This window comes from Schizosaccharomyces octosporus, assembly GCF_000150505.1.
Source record: "Schizosaccharomyces octosporus yFS286 unplaced genomic scaffold supercont6.1, whole genome shotgun sequence".
NCBI classification, from domain to species: domain Eukaryota; kingdom Fungi; phylum Ascomycota; class Schizosaccharomycetes; order Schizosaccharomycetales; family Schizosaccharomycetaceae; genus Schizosaccharomyces; species Schizosaccharomyces octosporus.
Window position 1 is genome coordinate 3004870 of NW_013185619.1, and position 12955 is coordinate 3017824.

At 40.3% G+C, this 12955-nt stretch overlaps 5 protein-coding genes across 5 annotated transcripts; 2 read left to right on the forward strand and 3 right to left on the reverse strand.

Annotated features, from left to right (window-relative positions):
• The first annotated feature begins 87 nt into the window (after window positions 1–87).
• Window positions 88–3270, forward strand: SOCG_02165 (transcription elongation factor Spt5). The gene has a single exon (XM_013160659.1). The coding sequence runs from the start codon at window positions 200–202 to the stop codon at window positions 3053–3055; it is 2856 nt and encodes a 951-aa protein (XP_013016113.1). The 5' UTR covers window positions 88–199; the 3' UTR covers window positions 3056–3270.
• On the reverse strand, window positions 3172–4987 carry SOCG_02166 (thyroid receptor interacting protein). Its single transcript, XM_013160660.1, has 2 exons — window positions 4019–4987; window positions 3172–3965 (listed from the first exon to the last, which is right to left on the reverse strand). Exons 1-2 carry the CDS (start codon window positions 4699–4701, stop codon window positions 3278–3280), a joined length of 1371 nt encoding a protein of 456 aa, XP_013016114.1. The 5' UTR covers window positions 4702–4987; the 3' UTR covers window positions 3172–3277.
• Window positions 4746–6333, forward strand: SOCG_02167 (WDR55 family WD repeat protein). Its single transcript, XM_013160661.1, has one exon. It carries the CDS (start codon window positions 4997–4999, stop codon window positions 6134–6136), a length of 1140 nt encoding a protein of 379 aa, XP_013016115.1. The 5' UTR covers window positions 4746–4996; the 3' UTR covers window positions 6137–6333.
• Window positions 6334–6362: 29 nt separating this feature from the next.
• On the reverse strand, window positions 6363–8312 carry SOCG_02168 (phospholipase; the record flags this gene model as incomplete). Its single annotated transcript, XM_013160662.1, has 1 exon — window positions 6363–8312. One exon carries the CDS (start codon window positions 8310–8312, stop codon window positions 6363–6365), a length of 1950 nt encoding a protein of 649 aa, XP_013016116.1.
• Window positions 8313–10008: 1696 nt separating this feature from the next.
• On the reverse strand, window positions 10009–12624 carry SOCG_02169 (phospholipase B Plb1). Its single transcript, XM_013160663.1, has one exon. The coding sequence runs from the start codon at window positions 12508–12510 to the stop codon at window positions 10681–10683; it is 1830 nt and encodes a 609-aa protein (XP_013016117.1). The 5' UTR covers window positions 12511–12624; the 3' UTR covers window positions 10009–10680.
• Window positions 12625–12955: the final 331 nt, after the last annotated feature.

Below are 12955 nucleotides of genomic sequence, written 5' to 3' on the forward strand. Positions count from 1 at the left end.
TACCCCCTTGTTACTTACATAATAGACGATGTGAACTACGAACCTAAGTGACAACTACTACATGCTTGACTTCTTCTAATACCACATTATAACGGCAAATCCTGAGGCTGGGAAGAAAGCACCTTGATTTTTGCTGGAAAAATAATTTTCTTATTATAGACAGGAGGAATTGATTTAGGTTCCCCCATAATACGTCGCAATGGACGGTAATGTAGGAAATGCTACTCCAAGCGAAGAAAAATATTCCTCGGGAGAAAATGTTGAAGAAGAAATAAATAAAAAATCATCGCCTGATGTGCCCGCTGAAAATGGCACTGCACACCATTCATCAGGTAATTCTGAAGAGCAAGGGGACGTCTCAGACGACCAAGAACATAAAGAAGATGTCGATGAAGAACCGAATGTCGAAAGAAAGGAGCAAAATGTGGCGGTCAATGATGAGGCTGAAGAAGACGAAGCTGAAGAAGAAGAAGATGATGATGATGAATTAGAAGATGAAGAGGAGGAGGAGGAGGAGGAGGAAGAAGCAGCAGGCGGTAGGAGAAAACGCGCACGTCATGAACGCCGAAATCAATTCCTTGATATTGAAGCAGAAGTAGACGAAGATGAAGAGGAATTGGATGATGAAGAAGATGAAATTGGAAGAGAAGATGGTTTTATTGAGGAGGAAGTCGGTGGAGCCGACTATGTGGCCGATGATCGACGACACCGAGAACTTGATCGCCAAAGGCAAGAACTACAATCCGTTGATGCAGAACGATTGGCAGAAGAATATAGAGAAAAATATGGAAGGAGCCAAACTCTCATTAGCGACACGAGCAACGTCCCTCAAAGACTTCTTCTTCCTTCCGTTAACGATCCTAATGTTTGGGCTATAAGGTGCAAAGCAGGAAAAGAAAAGGATGTTGTTTTCACTATTATGAGAAAAGCTATGGATCTTCAATACACGAGCATGCCTTTAGAAATTATTTCTGCTTTTCAACGTGATTCACTTGTTGGATACGTTTACGTTGAAGCTAGGAAGCAATCACATGTATTAGCCGCTTTAAATGGTATTTTGAACGTCTATACAAATAACATGATTCTGGTACCCATTAAGGAAATGCCTGATTTGCTTAAAGTCCAAAAGCAGACCGTCGAGCTTCTACCGGGTGCGTACGTGCGTATTAAGCGTGGTAAATACGCCGGTGATCTTGCCCAGGTGGATAATTTATCTGAAAATGGCTTAACAGCCCGTGTGCGCATAATTCCTCGCGTTGATTACTCAAACTCGTTAAAAAGAAGTAAATCAATTACACGTCCACAAGCTCGTTTGTTTAACGAAAGTGAGGCATACAAGAGCAACCCCACAAAATTTTACAGACGGGGCCCTAGAACATTTGTTTTCAATAATGAAGAATTTGAAGATGGTTTCCTTGTTAAAGATATCCGGATTTCTTCTCTTGTTACTGAAGGTGTTAATCCAACTCTCGATGAAGTTTCGAAGTTCAGCCCAAGTAATGAAGATTTGGATCTTAGTTCACTTGCGTTGAGTGTAAAAAATGATCATGCCGAATTTAAAGTTGGTGACATCGTTGAAGTGTTCGTTGGTGAACAAGCTGGTGTCGGTGGTGTTGTCGAAACTGTTCACGGCACTGTTGTTACCATTGTTTCAAATGACGGTTTAAGACTGGATGTTCCTTCTCGTGGCTTAAGAAAGCGTTTTCGTCACGGTGATTACGTGAAAGTTATAGCAGGAAAATATAAAGACGATACTGGTATGGTTGTCCGTATCTCGAAAGATGAGGTTACGTTTTTGAGCGATACCATGATGACAGAACTAACTGTTTTTTCTCGTGATCTTGGTGAAGCTGGCAGTGCTCAAGCTATTAATTCTGCGTACGATCTACACGACCTTGTTCAGCTTGATGTGAACACGGTCGGTTGTGTCTTCTCAGTTGAAAGAGATACCTATCGCGTAGTAGATCAACATGGAGGTGTAAGAACCGCTAAAGCATCACAAATTACAATGCGACATTCAAATCGACGTGGTGTCGCCACTGACAGGAATGGTACTGAAATTCGTGTTGGTGATAAGGTTAAAGAAGTCGGAGGTGAAAACAAAGAAGGGACTATATTACACATTTACCGGGCATTTGTTTTCCTTCATAACAGAGAGCTTATGGAAAATAATGGCGTTTTTGTTGCTAGAAGTCGTAATGTTGCGACTGTGGCTGCAAAAGGTGCTCGTATTTCGACAGATTTAACCAAAATGAACCCTGCAGTAAATAGCGGACCCTCTCTACCTCCTGTTGCCAATATCAAACGTACCATCGGCCGTGATAAGGCTATTGGTGCCACAGTACGTATACGTAAAGGACCTATGAAGGGATTACTGGGTGTGATTAAGGATACTACGGATGCTAATGCTCGTGTTGAGTTACATACGGGAAATAAGATAGTACCGGTTCCCAAAGAGAATTTGCTGTATACTACTAAGACTGGAGACTTGATAACTTATACTGAGTTTATTGAACGCAGTCGTGGCATTCGTCCTGGCAGTATTGGTAACGTGGACGGTCCTAGTGTTCCAAGCTGGGCACAGGGTGCGCGTACGCCAGCGTATGGTACTCAAGGTTGGCAATCTGGTGGTAAAACGCCAGCCTGGAACTCCGGAGCAAAAACACCAGCATGGAACGCTGGAGGAAGAACGCCAGCATGGAACTCTGGTAACAAGACTCCAGCATGGAATGCTGGCAGCAAGACGCCTGCTTGGAATTCTGGTAGTAAGACTCCTGCTTGGAATGCCGGCAGCAAGACTCCTGCTTGGAATTCGGGTGCCAAGACGCCAGCCTGGAATGTCGGTGGTAAAACGCCATCGTGGAATGCTTCTGGTCCTACGAATGCTACTGCACAAGCTCCAATGTACGGTGGCTTCTCTGAAACAACCTGGGATACTGATGATAACAATGGTTCTTGGGCGGCGCCTACTCCTGGCGGTTGGGCGGCCCCTACACCTGGTGGGTGGAATGAAGATGAAGGAAATTCCCCTAATTATGTGCCGCCGTCACCATAAAAAGAAACATATAAAAATGAGTAAATATTCATTCACACTATTATTTCAAACGTGGTTTATTTTAATATGTTTTAATTTTTGGTGACTGTTTATAAAGACGATTATAATTTAGCAATGGTTCATGAATTAGAAAAGCTTGCAAATTTTGTGTATAATATTGATTAGGTACTTCATTAAATGAAATATGGCGTGTGACATTTTTCCATAGTATGCTATTTGTTTTTAATCATCTTCAATGGCGTCCTGTACTTTAGACCAGCTGCGGTTTATTTTTTCAGCAATTTCCTTTGGCAATTCGCTCTCCTTAGGCAAACTTTGGGGACGAAAAACAGGGCGTGCTAGACTTCTAGGTATACGAGTTATATTCGAGGATTTTTGTTTGTTAGAAGCGTCTATTTCTTTTGTTTCAAAGAGTTTCCGTTGTTCATCAATTGGCACCTCTTCATCTGATGATTCATCTTTTTGATCTACCACTACTTTTTTACCGCTTAAACTTATAGAAAGGACTTTCTTTTTCTTTTTTTCCTTTTGTGCCAGAGCATGCTGCACTTTAACCAAGTTTAACGCCTTTTCAGCAGGAGATGCCCAGGTGTCGCTGGCCAACGTTGTCGGGTCAAAATCAGCAGCCTCGTCTATAATCTTTGTTCTTTGGGCGGCTGTCCGGTCGAAATTTAATAAAACGTTTTTCCTTTGTTCAGCTTCAATAGCTTTTTGTTCCAACTGCTTTGGGTCAATGAATATGGAATGTATAGAGGAATTATTCAGTTTCTGAAATTGATGTTTAGAAGAGCTATGTTTCGATTTAGTCTTCTGATTTGCTGCCTGTTTTAAATCACTTCCAGCTTTCTTTAACTCTTGTAAGAGTTCCAGCTGCTGTGTCTTACTTATTACCGGAGCCTTACAGAACGTACTATTGGCAATTTGGTTAGAATAAATAATTAAAAATTAAATCAGGAAACTTACCATGGTCCCATCCCTTCCAACATGCAAATTATCTTGCCGCAATTGAGGCAATTGGGAGCAGCCTCATTAAGAGGATGCTTGCGACCTTGACAATCACAAGATCTCCTATTAGAACTGGAAGATTTTTGGGAAATCTCAACTTCATGAATAGCGCGTTCGATATCTGCTAAACCGTCAATCTTACTGACTTGGGGTAATTGTTTCGGTTTAGAGGCTTTTTTTGATCCCATTAAGTCAGACGTCAAAGTACCTTGAACTGTAGTCTTCTGTGGAGCTTTTGGTATATTGTATAGATCATCTTTAGTTTTTCTAGGCTTACTTCTATCTCGGTCAGACGATGAAAGGCGCGTTTGGCTTGCTTTTTGTTGTTGGTTAATAGTTGGATAAGCCGTGGAATTTGATGAAAAAGTATTTGATCCACCTTTCGTATTTCTATTTACATCAAACTTCTTAAAACCTGTGTCTTCCCCTAAGGATGGTGCGAACCGTCTCCGATTGAATTCACTTACGAACTCAATTATTTCTGGAGATTCTCCTAGAAGAGAAATCCAATGGTTTTTTGCTTCCTCGGCATTTTTTGCAGCCACTGCTGTTTGGACTACAAGTAGAGCACTCTCTTCATCAAGTGGAAGAATTTGTAAAACATTTTCCTTAGCCCACTGCTCCAAATGTGAAGAAGACATTATATATAATATAAATATAGTTAAACAATATATGTTTAGAAATAAAAAGTTATAACTTGAGTACTGGAAAAGGAGATCGGACTAAAACTTCAGTCAAAAACGAAACTTTTCCTTGAATGTCCTATAACTTTATACCAGACTATATTCAAGTCAGGATATAAATACTTTGGAACTTTACGGATCAAATGGATGACACGTTCTTGCAATTGAGAATAAGCGTTTTCTCCCGATGGTGTGGAATAAAGAGTAAGGAATCCACTTGGAGTATTTTGCTTTTCGCCAAGCGTCCTTCTCTATGAGCAAATTGAATTCAGCAGCAAAACTCAGACACGTCTTTGACGACGATGTATTCAATTTAATAACTTATGGAGAAAAAAATAATCTATTGGTAGGGTTTTCAAATGGTCGTGTTGCAAATTACAGTTATGATGAAGAAAATAATTCTTTAGTCGAAGAATGGAACACCAAACGCCACAAAATTAGCTGCAGAAATTTATCTTTAACTGACGATAACTCTGAATTCATATCAGTTGGTTCTGACTGTGTTTTAAAATTAGCAGATACTTCTTCCGGAAGAGTCACTTCAAAATGGATTCAAGAAGAGACAGCAAGTGCAGAACTCTCCCCTTACAGTGTAGTTGAATGGGTGGAAGGAAATAATATATTTGCTACTGGTGATGATGATGGTTGTGTTACAATATGGGATAGAAGAAAAAATGGCGGAGTCCTTCATTCACACAGAGATCAAATAGATTACATTTCTTCGATATCTCCGTTTGAAGATCGTTTTATGGTTGCTACCAGTGGTGATGGAACTCTTTTAGTACTTGATGCCAGAAACTTTAAGTCTGCTGTTCTGAGTGAGGAACAAGATGATGATTTAACGTGTGGAGCATTTACTAGGGACAACAATGCCAAGAAAAAGTTCGCTGTTGGTACAGCTTCTGGTGTAGTCACCCTGTTTACTAAAGGTGACTGGGGAGATCACACAGATCGTATTATGCCGCCTATTCGTTCAAACGACTATTCAGTAGAGACCATGAATCGCGCTGGAGCGGATACTCTTTACATTGGTGGGAGCGATGGATGTCTTAGACAATTGAACATTCTTCCAAACCGATATGAAAAAATTATAGGACAGCACACTTCAAAAGCGGGTGTTGACACTGCAGATGTTTCCGAGAATGGCGAGTATCTTATATCGGCGAGTGGTTCAGAGTTGATCTTTTGGGGCACCGGAGATGATTCAAATGAATCAAACAAAGCCGACCAAGACAGCGAGGAAGAGAGTGATGAGACAAAGTCCGATGAGTCTGAAGATGAGTCTAGTAGTGACTCAGATGAACCTACTCAAAATTCAAAACGGAACAAGAAGTCTGCGAAAGCAGCGCCAAAGAAGAAGGTCCCTAAAACTGATTTTTTTGATGGTCTATAATCTATTGTCGTATTTAAGAAGGGAAACAGTTCAAAATTATGGACTCATGGTATATAAATACATATGGTTGGACAAAAAAACATAATTTATAAATATCGGTTTATCTAAGTATATAAAATTAAAGTATGCTTCTAGCGCAAAGTAAAAGTTACAAACAGTCAGATAGATAGCAATATTACTATTTAAATAGTACGTGACTTTGCCGGTTCTGATAAACAAGTAATGTTTATGCAATCATTAGGATAAATGGAACAAGCGACAAAAGCATGGTAGTAATTCCAAAACTCATGGTACGAGAAGCTGAAGATCTAGCAGAGGCAGAAAGAATTGTGGGGTTGTACACAGTATTCTTGTTTGAAGTAGTACCGTTCCAACAGTACTCTTGGAAACACTTCTTACATTGGGCAGGAGTAGTCATGTTTTTACGCTCTACAGAACGTTGGATCACGGCACAAGCAAGGCAAGTTGCAAAATCGTCACTCTTGTTTTGAGTGGCAGCCAAACGAGCATTTTCGATAATGTCATCTGTGTGCTCATTTGATAAGTCAAAAGTAAAAGTGGAAATATTGGAGTCATAAGACCAGGGATAGTTAGGCATATAAACAACCAAAGGAGGAGTCTTGTTATCGACGTGGTCTTGCTTCAAGGTGGTGTTTCTGCCGTCGCAACCGAAGAAGGTGGGACGAGCATTTAAGCCAAGAGAAATAAATGTATCTTCGTCAGGGATGTAAGGAAAACCACGGACATCGATACTCTTGTTGTGGTGGCTTCTAACAATTCTCTCGTATGTTCTAACAAGAGATGAACCAGTTGGCCAGCCATTGTCATCATCAGTGGAGTCGACAGCAAAAACAACATCCACGAAACGCTGGGGATGAAGCAAAGGCCAGATTGGAATATTTTGGTTATCTTCACCGCCATCAACGAGGTCAACAGTGGGGAAGTTCTTGAAGTTGTTGGTAACGGAAGTGTTTTTAGCAGTGTAGTTTTGGAAGGGATTAGGGTAAGGAGCGATATCATTTTTGTTTTCGGAAATACGATTCAAGATGTCACGAGCAAGGTGAGCCCAAGTACCGTTGGAGTTCAATCTTAATAAAGCCTCGTTAAAGAGAGTGGCAGAAGTTCCCATTACAAACCCAGCATTGTCGAAACCGCGAACACACTTGTTGTCAGGAGGAGAGCCATCGTTCAAATGAGTACCGACGTATTCCATAGGAATGAAAGCGTTAATACCATTATCCCATGTACCGAATTCATAAGGAGTAAATTCAAAAATAGTTGAATTTTCGGGAATAATGTGTTCGTCTTCTCTACGGCTGTCGGATATAAGGATAGGGTAAGGATACTCGGCGTTTTCAAACCATGATTGGTTACGAATGCTGGACCAGGTGAGACCAGGGCCACCCCTTTGGGCATCAACAAGCTTTCTGGATAAAGAACGACCCCAAAGATCAGTGATAGAGGTGTCAAAGCCAGCATCCTGTTTAGCATCAATTTCTTCACGTAGGTGGTTCAAGTATTCAGCATCCTTTATAGGATTGGAGTAAGGACTAAAAACAGAATGCTCCATATCCCAAACATTTTCTTGTAAGTAACTAACGTTGGTAAAGTTGTTGATGGCAATGGAGCCAACAAGCCAAGAACCACCAGAGAGACCAGAAATATACATGGCACTTTGAACAAGACCAGAAAATTTGGAGGAATCTTTGCCACGGTTATCAAAGGCGTCAAAGAATCCAGCACCGTTAAGCATAGCGCGGAAACCACCGCCAGAGAAAGCCATACCTAGACGAGGACCATCCTTGTCGGTGATAATATCGTTCACACTGACATTAAGACCGGAGTTTTGAATAAATTCGCGAACCTGTTTATTAACAGTGTTGACACGCTTGCTCAAGAAAGATTGTTCACCGTGGTTCACACCTTGGGTACCTTCACGCAAAAGGTCGCTAGGGCAAGTTACATTGTAGGGAGCATATTCATTGCTCGTCTCGTCACGCTTTTGCATGCGAGTAGCTTCGACATAGCGAGTACCCAATCTAATGGCCTCAGGGCTCAATTCCGGGAGTTGATCATACGGAGTTTGAAGATCACGCTCCAAAAAAGGCTCCTGGGGAAACGCGACAGCGATTTGAGAGGCGAGAAAGACTAAAAAGGACGATAACAAAAGATTCATAGTCTTAAGTTATAAAGGACGGAATCCCGTAGAAAACCCAAATCCAAAATGATAGGAACGACAGATACCCACAACGAAATTGCAGGTGATATTAAAAAATTACTGCAAAGACATAGATTAGCATGTTGATAAAAGACATATCAAAAGGGTAGAAAGAAGCAAAGGAGATGAATCGCATCCTTTTCGGGATAAAAAGTTATAAATTATGAAATTATAAATCAAGAAAGCAACAAGGCAAAAAGGCAAAAAGGCAAGATCCATAAACGGTTCAACATCATCTATAACTCTTGTTTGTTATATATACAAAGGTTTTTTATTTTTATTTTTTGAAATCGTTCAAATTGTCCGTCGTGAACCGTATCCATCATGAACTGCACCCGTCGTGAATTGTTAAAAATCTTTCCCATATTTGTATCACCTTTTATGCACATGAATAACAAAAGCACAAACGACACAACAACAGACGACTTTTCACTTCATGTACAAGACATCCATCAATGTTACAATTATCATTTTTTTGAAGCGCTCTCTGCACTGTTTTAAAAATCCCCGATTGATTTAATTCCCTAGAAAAACATGCCGACGCTTTTCAAATCCTTGCTTCCCAAGCATTTCCTTTTCAATAAAACTTACCTTTTTTTTTTGTAGTTATTTAACTAATTATTATACCAATATAACCCAGTTTTTTAACGTCAAGCCTTTCCAATTTTCACAGAAAAGACAATAAATAACAAACGAAACAACGAATAGAGACTACGAATATATAGGCTCTGGGTAGCTTTATTTCACTACGTTCGGGAGCTTTATTTAACATGTGGTGTTCTTTACGTAAGACCTTTCCCGAGAGACAGAGAGCATTGCATAATTACGGTGTTCATGATAATTTCGGAGTTTTTCAATTCCGAGATCCAACTTTAGGTTTCGAAAGTTTGGAATACTTTTGTATATTGTAATTGATTGGTTTGTTCCTGTCCATTTTCTCACAACTTTCTCTCGTGGTTTTCGAGGTCGGTTATAAGAATATATTTATATTTTCAAGAAATATAATCCTTGTTTAAGAATATTATTATAGGTGAATTTCTCATGTTTTTGTCACAGTGTCGATTATACGCAGCAGTATGCAGTCAACGGCCGAGCCTATGTTGCGCAAAATTCAGTTGGATTGGACTTGTTCTTGCTATGAGTGGGTTCAAGAGTAGTGAACTAACTGGTGTAGTAGTTTAGAGACATTGTTGGAGATGGATGTCTGCATTTAATTTGCTTGTTTCTGATTTCCGAGTTCTTTTTTTTTTTTTTCAGTGTGCCAAGTGTATCGACTGCGACTGCCAGAAAACGAATGTAGTTTATGAGTTTTAATTGTTTTCAGTTCTCAAGAATTGTGGTTTATAAGTAGATTTATGTTTATGTTTCATTTTCATTTTCTTTGTTTATAATTTGCTCTTTTTAATTTAAAAACTCGACTTATTCAATGGAATTTATTATTTTCTATTCTGTTTCTCTATTAAAGTACCGAAATTATCAGCATCACACGAGGACTCTCACACGAGACTCTTTGGCGATTTTACTATATATAGCACAGATTTCATGACCTGCTTATGGTATTCTTTTGTGGTTATGCATTCTTGCTCTTCTTATTTGGTACATACCGTATCGTTTGCAAATTGCAATGACAATGACAATGTGGATTACGATAATTAATTGCTTTCATAAACCAAATACCGAGTAAATCTCTCACAAATGGAATCCAACATTCCTACATACACGACCTCCCACCCTGGCCCTTTCTACACCACATTCTTTGTTGTTTATTTTTCATGACATTCTTGTCTAACTAGCATTGTTCCCATTTACTTGTTATTCTATCCCGTAACTAGCAATAGTTGTAATTCTACTAATAGTAATAGTAATACTAATTATGGAACAAACAACTTTTTTTACCTATCTATTTATAAACATAAACTTGCACGAACTCCCATGTAAAACAATGAGCTCATGAAAAGAAACAATCAAAGGAAGATGATTAAAAACAACAAAAAATGAAAGTCTTGTAAATCGACAAAAGGTCACCAAAAACCTTCGACTTTTGTATGAGTTAACTATTAAAAGATTTTTAAATACTAGGGAGCTTTCCTCCGATTAAATGAGCGATTCACAATGTCGGTCATTAAACCATAATCTTCCAAGTTGTACGGCAAACAACCATTTGCCGTTCGGAAAGCGCTCCATTCACTTTACTAAAAAGTGAACGCAAACAAATAATTTTTTTAAAACACAATCTTCACAGGTGTTTTAATTATATTCATACATGCATATATATCCAGAGATATGTTGTATATATATATATATTCCCTTAATACACTACCTGCGCTTACAAACGAGGAGTAGGGTCATAGATAACATCATCGTTGGCAGCGGTGTCATCGATGATACCACTCCAGCAGTAGTCTTGGTAGCATTGCTGGCATTCAGGGCTAGCAGTGATGTTTTGACGCTCCAAAGTACGCTTAACAACGGCACAAGCAACACATTGACCAAAGTAAGTCTCATTGTCCATGGTGGAAGAAATCAAACCGTTCAAAAGAAGGTTGCTTTCTTGATCCTTCGTGTAATAAGTACGGTCGGTAGAAATGTTTGTGTAGTAGTTCCAAGGGACATTAGGAAGGTAGATAATCAAAGGAGGAGTATCACGAGTGACAGGGCGGTCTCCTGCAGTGGTGTTGCGGCCGTTGCAGCCAAAGAAGACTGGACGGTCGTTGTAATGAAGGCTTACAAAAGATTGGGAGCTGGGGACGTAGGGGAAACCCTTGACGTTCTTATTGCCGTTCTCTTGAGCACGCAAAACATGCTCGTAGGTCGTCACAAGAGAATTACCGTTGGGCCAGACGTATTCAGAGTCAGCACTGTTATCAACAGCGAAAATAACGTCGACATCACGACCCTTTTGAATCAAAGGCCACAAGGGAAGGTTTTCACCAGTCAAAGAAGTATCGACAATGTTCAAGGTTTCGTCGTCACCCAAGTTGTTGGCAAGGCTGGTACGAGCGCTAGAAATACCACGGAAGGGGTTAGGGATGGGAGCGACTTGTTCACCATGTTCAGAAAAGTTGCTCTTCAAGTATTGTTGGATGATACGACCGTTCTTGGTACTAGAATCGTTAAAGTTGCGCATTTGAGTGTTGAAGTAGGTGGAAGACAAAGCCATCATGAAACCAATGTTGTCGTAGTTGACGACGCAAGAACCGTTGGAGCTAGCACCGTTGTCCAAGGAAGTACCCAAGTATTCGGTGGGGATGAAGGCATCAATGCCAGCATCAAAGGTACCAAAGACATCGGGAGAAGCTTCCAACATGATGGTGGTGTTGCGATCGACTTGGTCGTCATAGTTTTGGTTGGTAGCAAAAGTGATGATGGGATAAGGGAAGTTTGCATTTCTATACCAATCTTGATCGGAAATGCTCGAGTAAGAAACGTTGGGCATACCATAATGGCTATCACCAAAAGGACGACCCAAAACACGGCCCCAATAGTCGGAAAGAGAAACGTTGAAACCGGCATCCAACTTGGCCTTGACTTGGGACATGAGGTTCTTGTAGAAACTACCGTTAAAGACGATAGCACTCTTGGGGTACATAACAGGGTGAGCTAATTGCCAGACATTGCTTGAAAGTTCTTCAACGGTGGAAAAGTTGTTGATGGCCATAGAACCTACGGTCCAAGCACCACCGTCGGCACCAACGATGTAGTCGGAGGCTTGAAGAAGACCGGAAAAGATTGTGTGATTGCTATGGCGAGCGTCCATAGCGGAGATGGCACCACCATCCAAAAGCATGGCACGGAAACCACCACCGGACAAAGCAATACCGATAGAAGGACCATTTTGACCCGAGAGGTTATCGCCAGCCATGTTGGGTAATTGAGCATTTCTGAGAAATTCCTTGATGGCAGTGTTGGTTTTTGAGGAACGGGAGCTCATGTATTGTGCCTCGGCACGAGGAATGCTACTGTTTGAAAGAGTCTCGACGATGTTACGAGAAGGGCATTCAGCATAAAAAGGAGCATAACTAGGTTCCTTGCTGCCACTGTTGCCTTTACGTTTTTGAGTAAAGATCACCGATGGTTCTTCATTTGCGGGAAAAGCAAATGTATGAAGGCACGAGGCCAAAAAAAGTGTCCAAAGACTCAATCCACGAAGCAACATTATGTGGATGTTTTTTTTTTTTTTGGGAAGATGAATAAAAAGTGTTCAACTTTCCTGAAAATTAAGTTTCAGAAAGAAGCTTAAGTGGTAGGAAGATGACTATATAAGAAATGAAATTTTCAAGGAACACGTCACTTGAAACGAGATTCCCCGAATTAACTACGTATGAATCAGAGACCCGTGTGATAGATTCCGAAAAAGTAACAAGTTGCCTCCAACACCACAGGTAACAAACGAGAATGGAGGAGATTCGGAAAAGCTGGAGGAAAACGCACCAACAGACGACGATTCGCTCGTTATAGAAAAAGTTGAATTTCCAAAGTTCAAGGTGATGAATGCCGCTACGGAAGAAAAAGGCATTCAACCGGAGCTGAAAAAAAAAAGGTAAACAAAGCAAAAAATAGCAATGAATAAAGAACAAAAAGAACAAAAAAAAATTGACAAG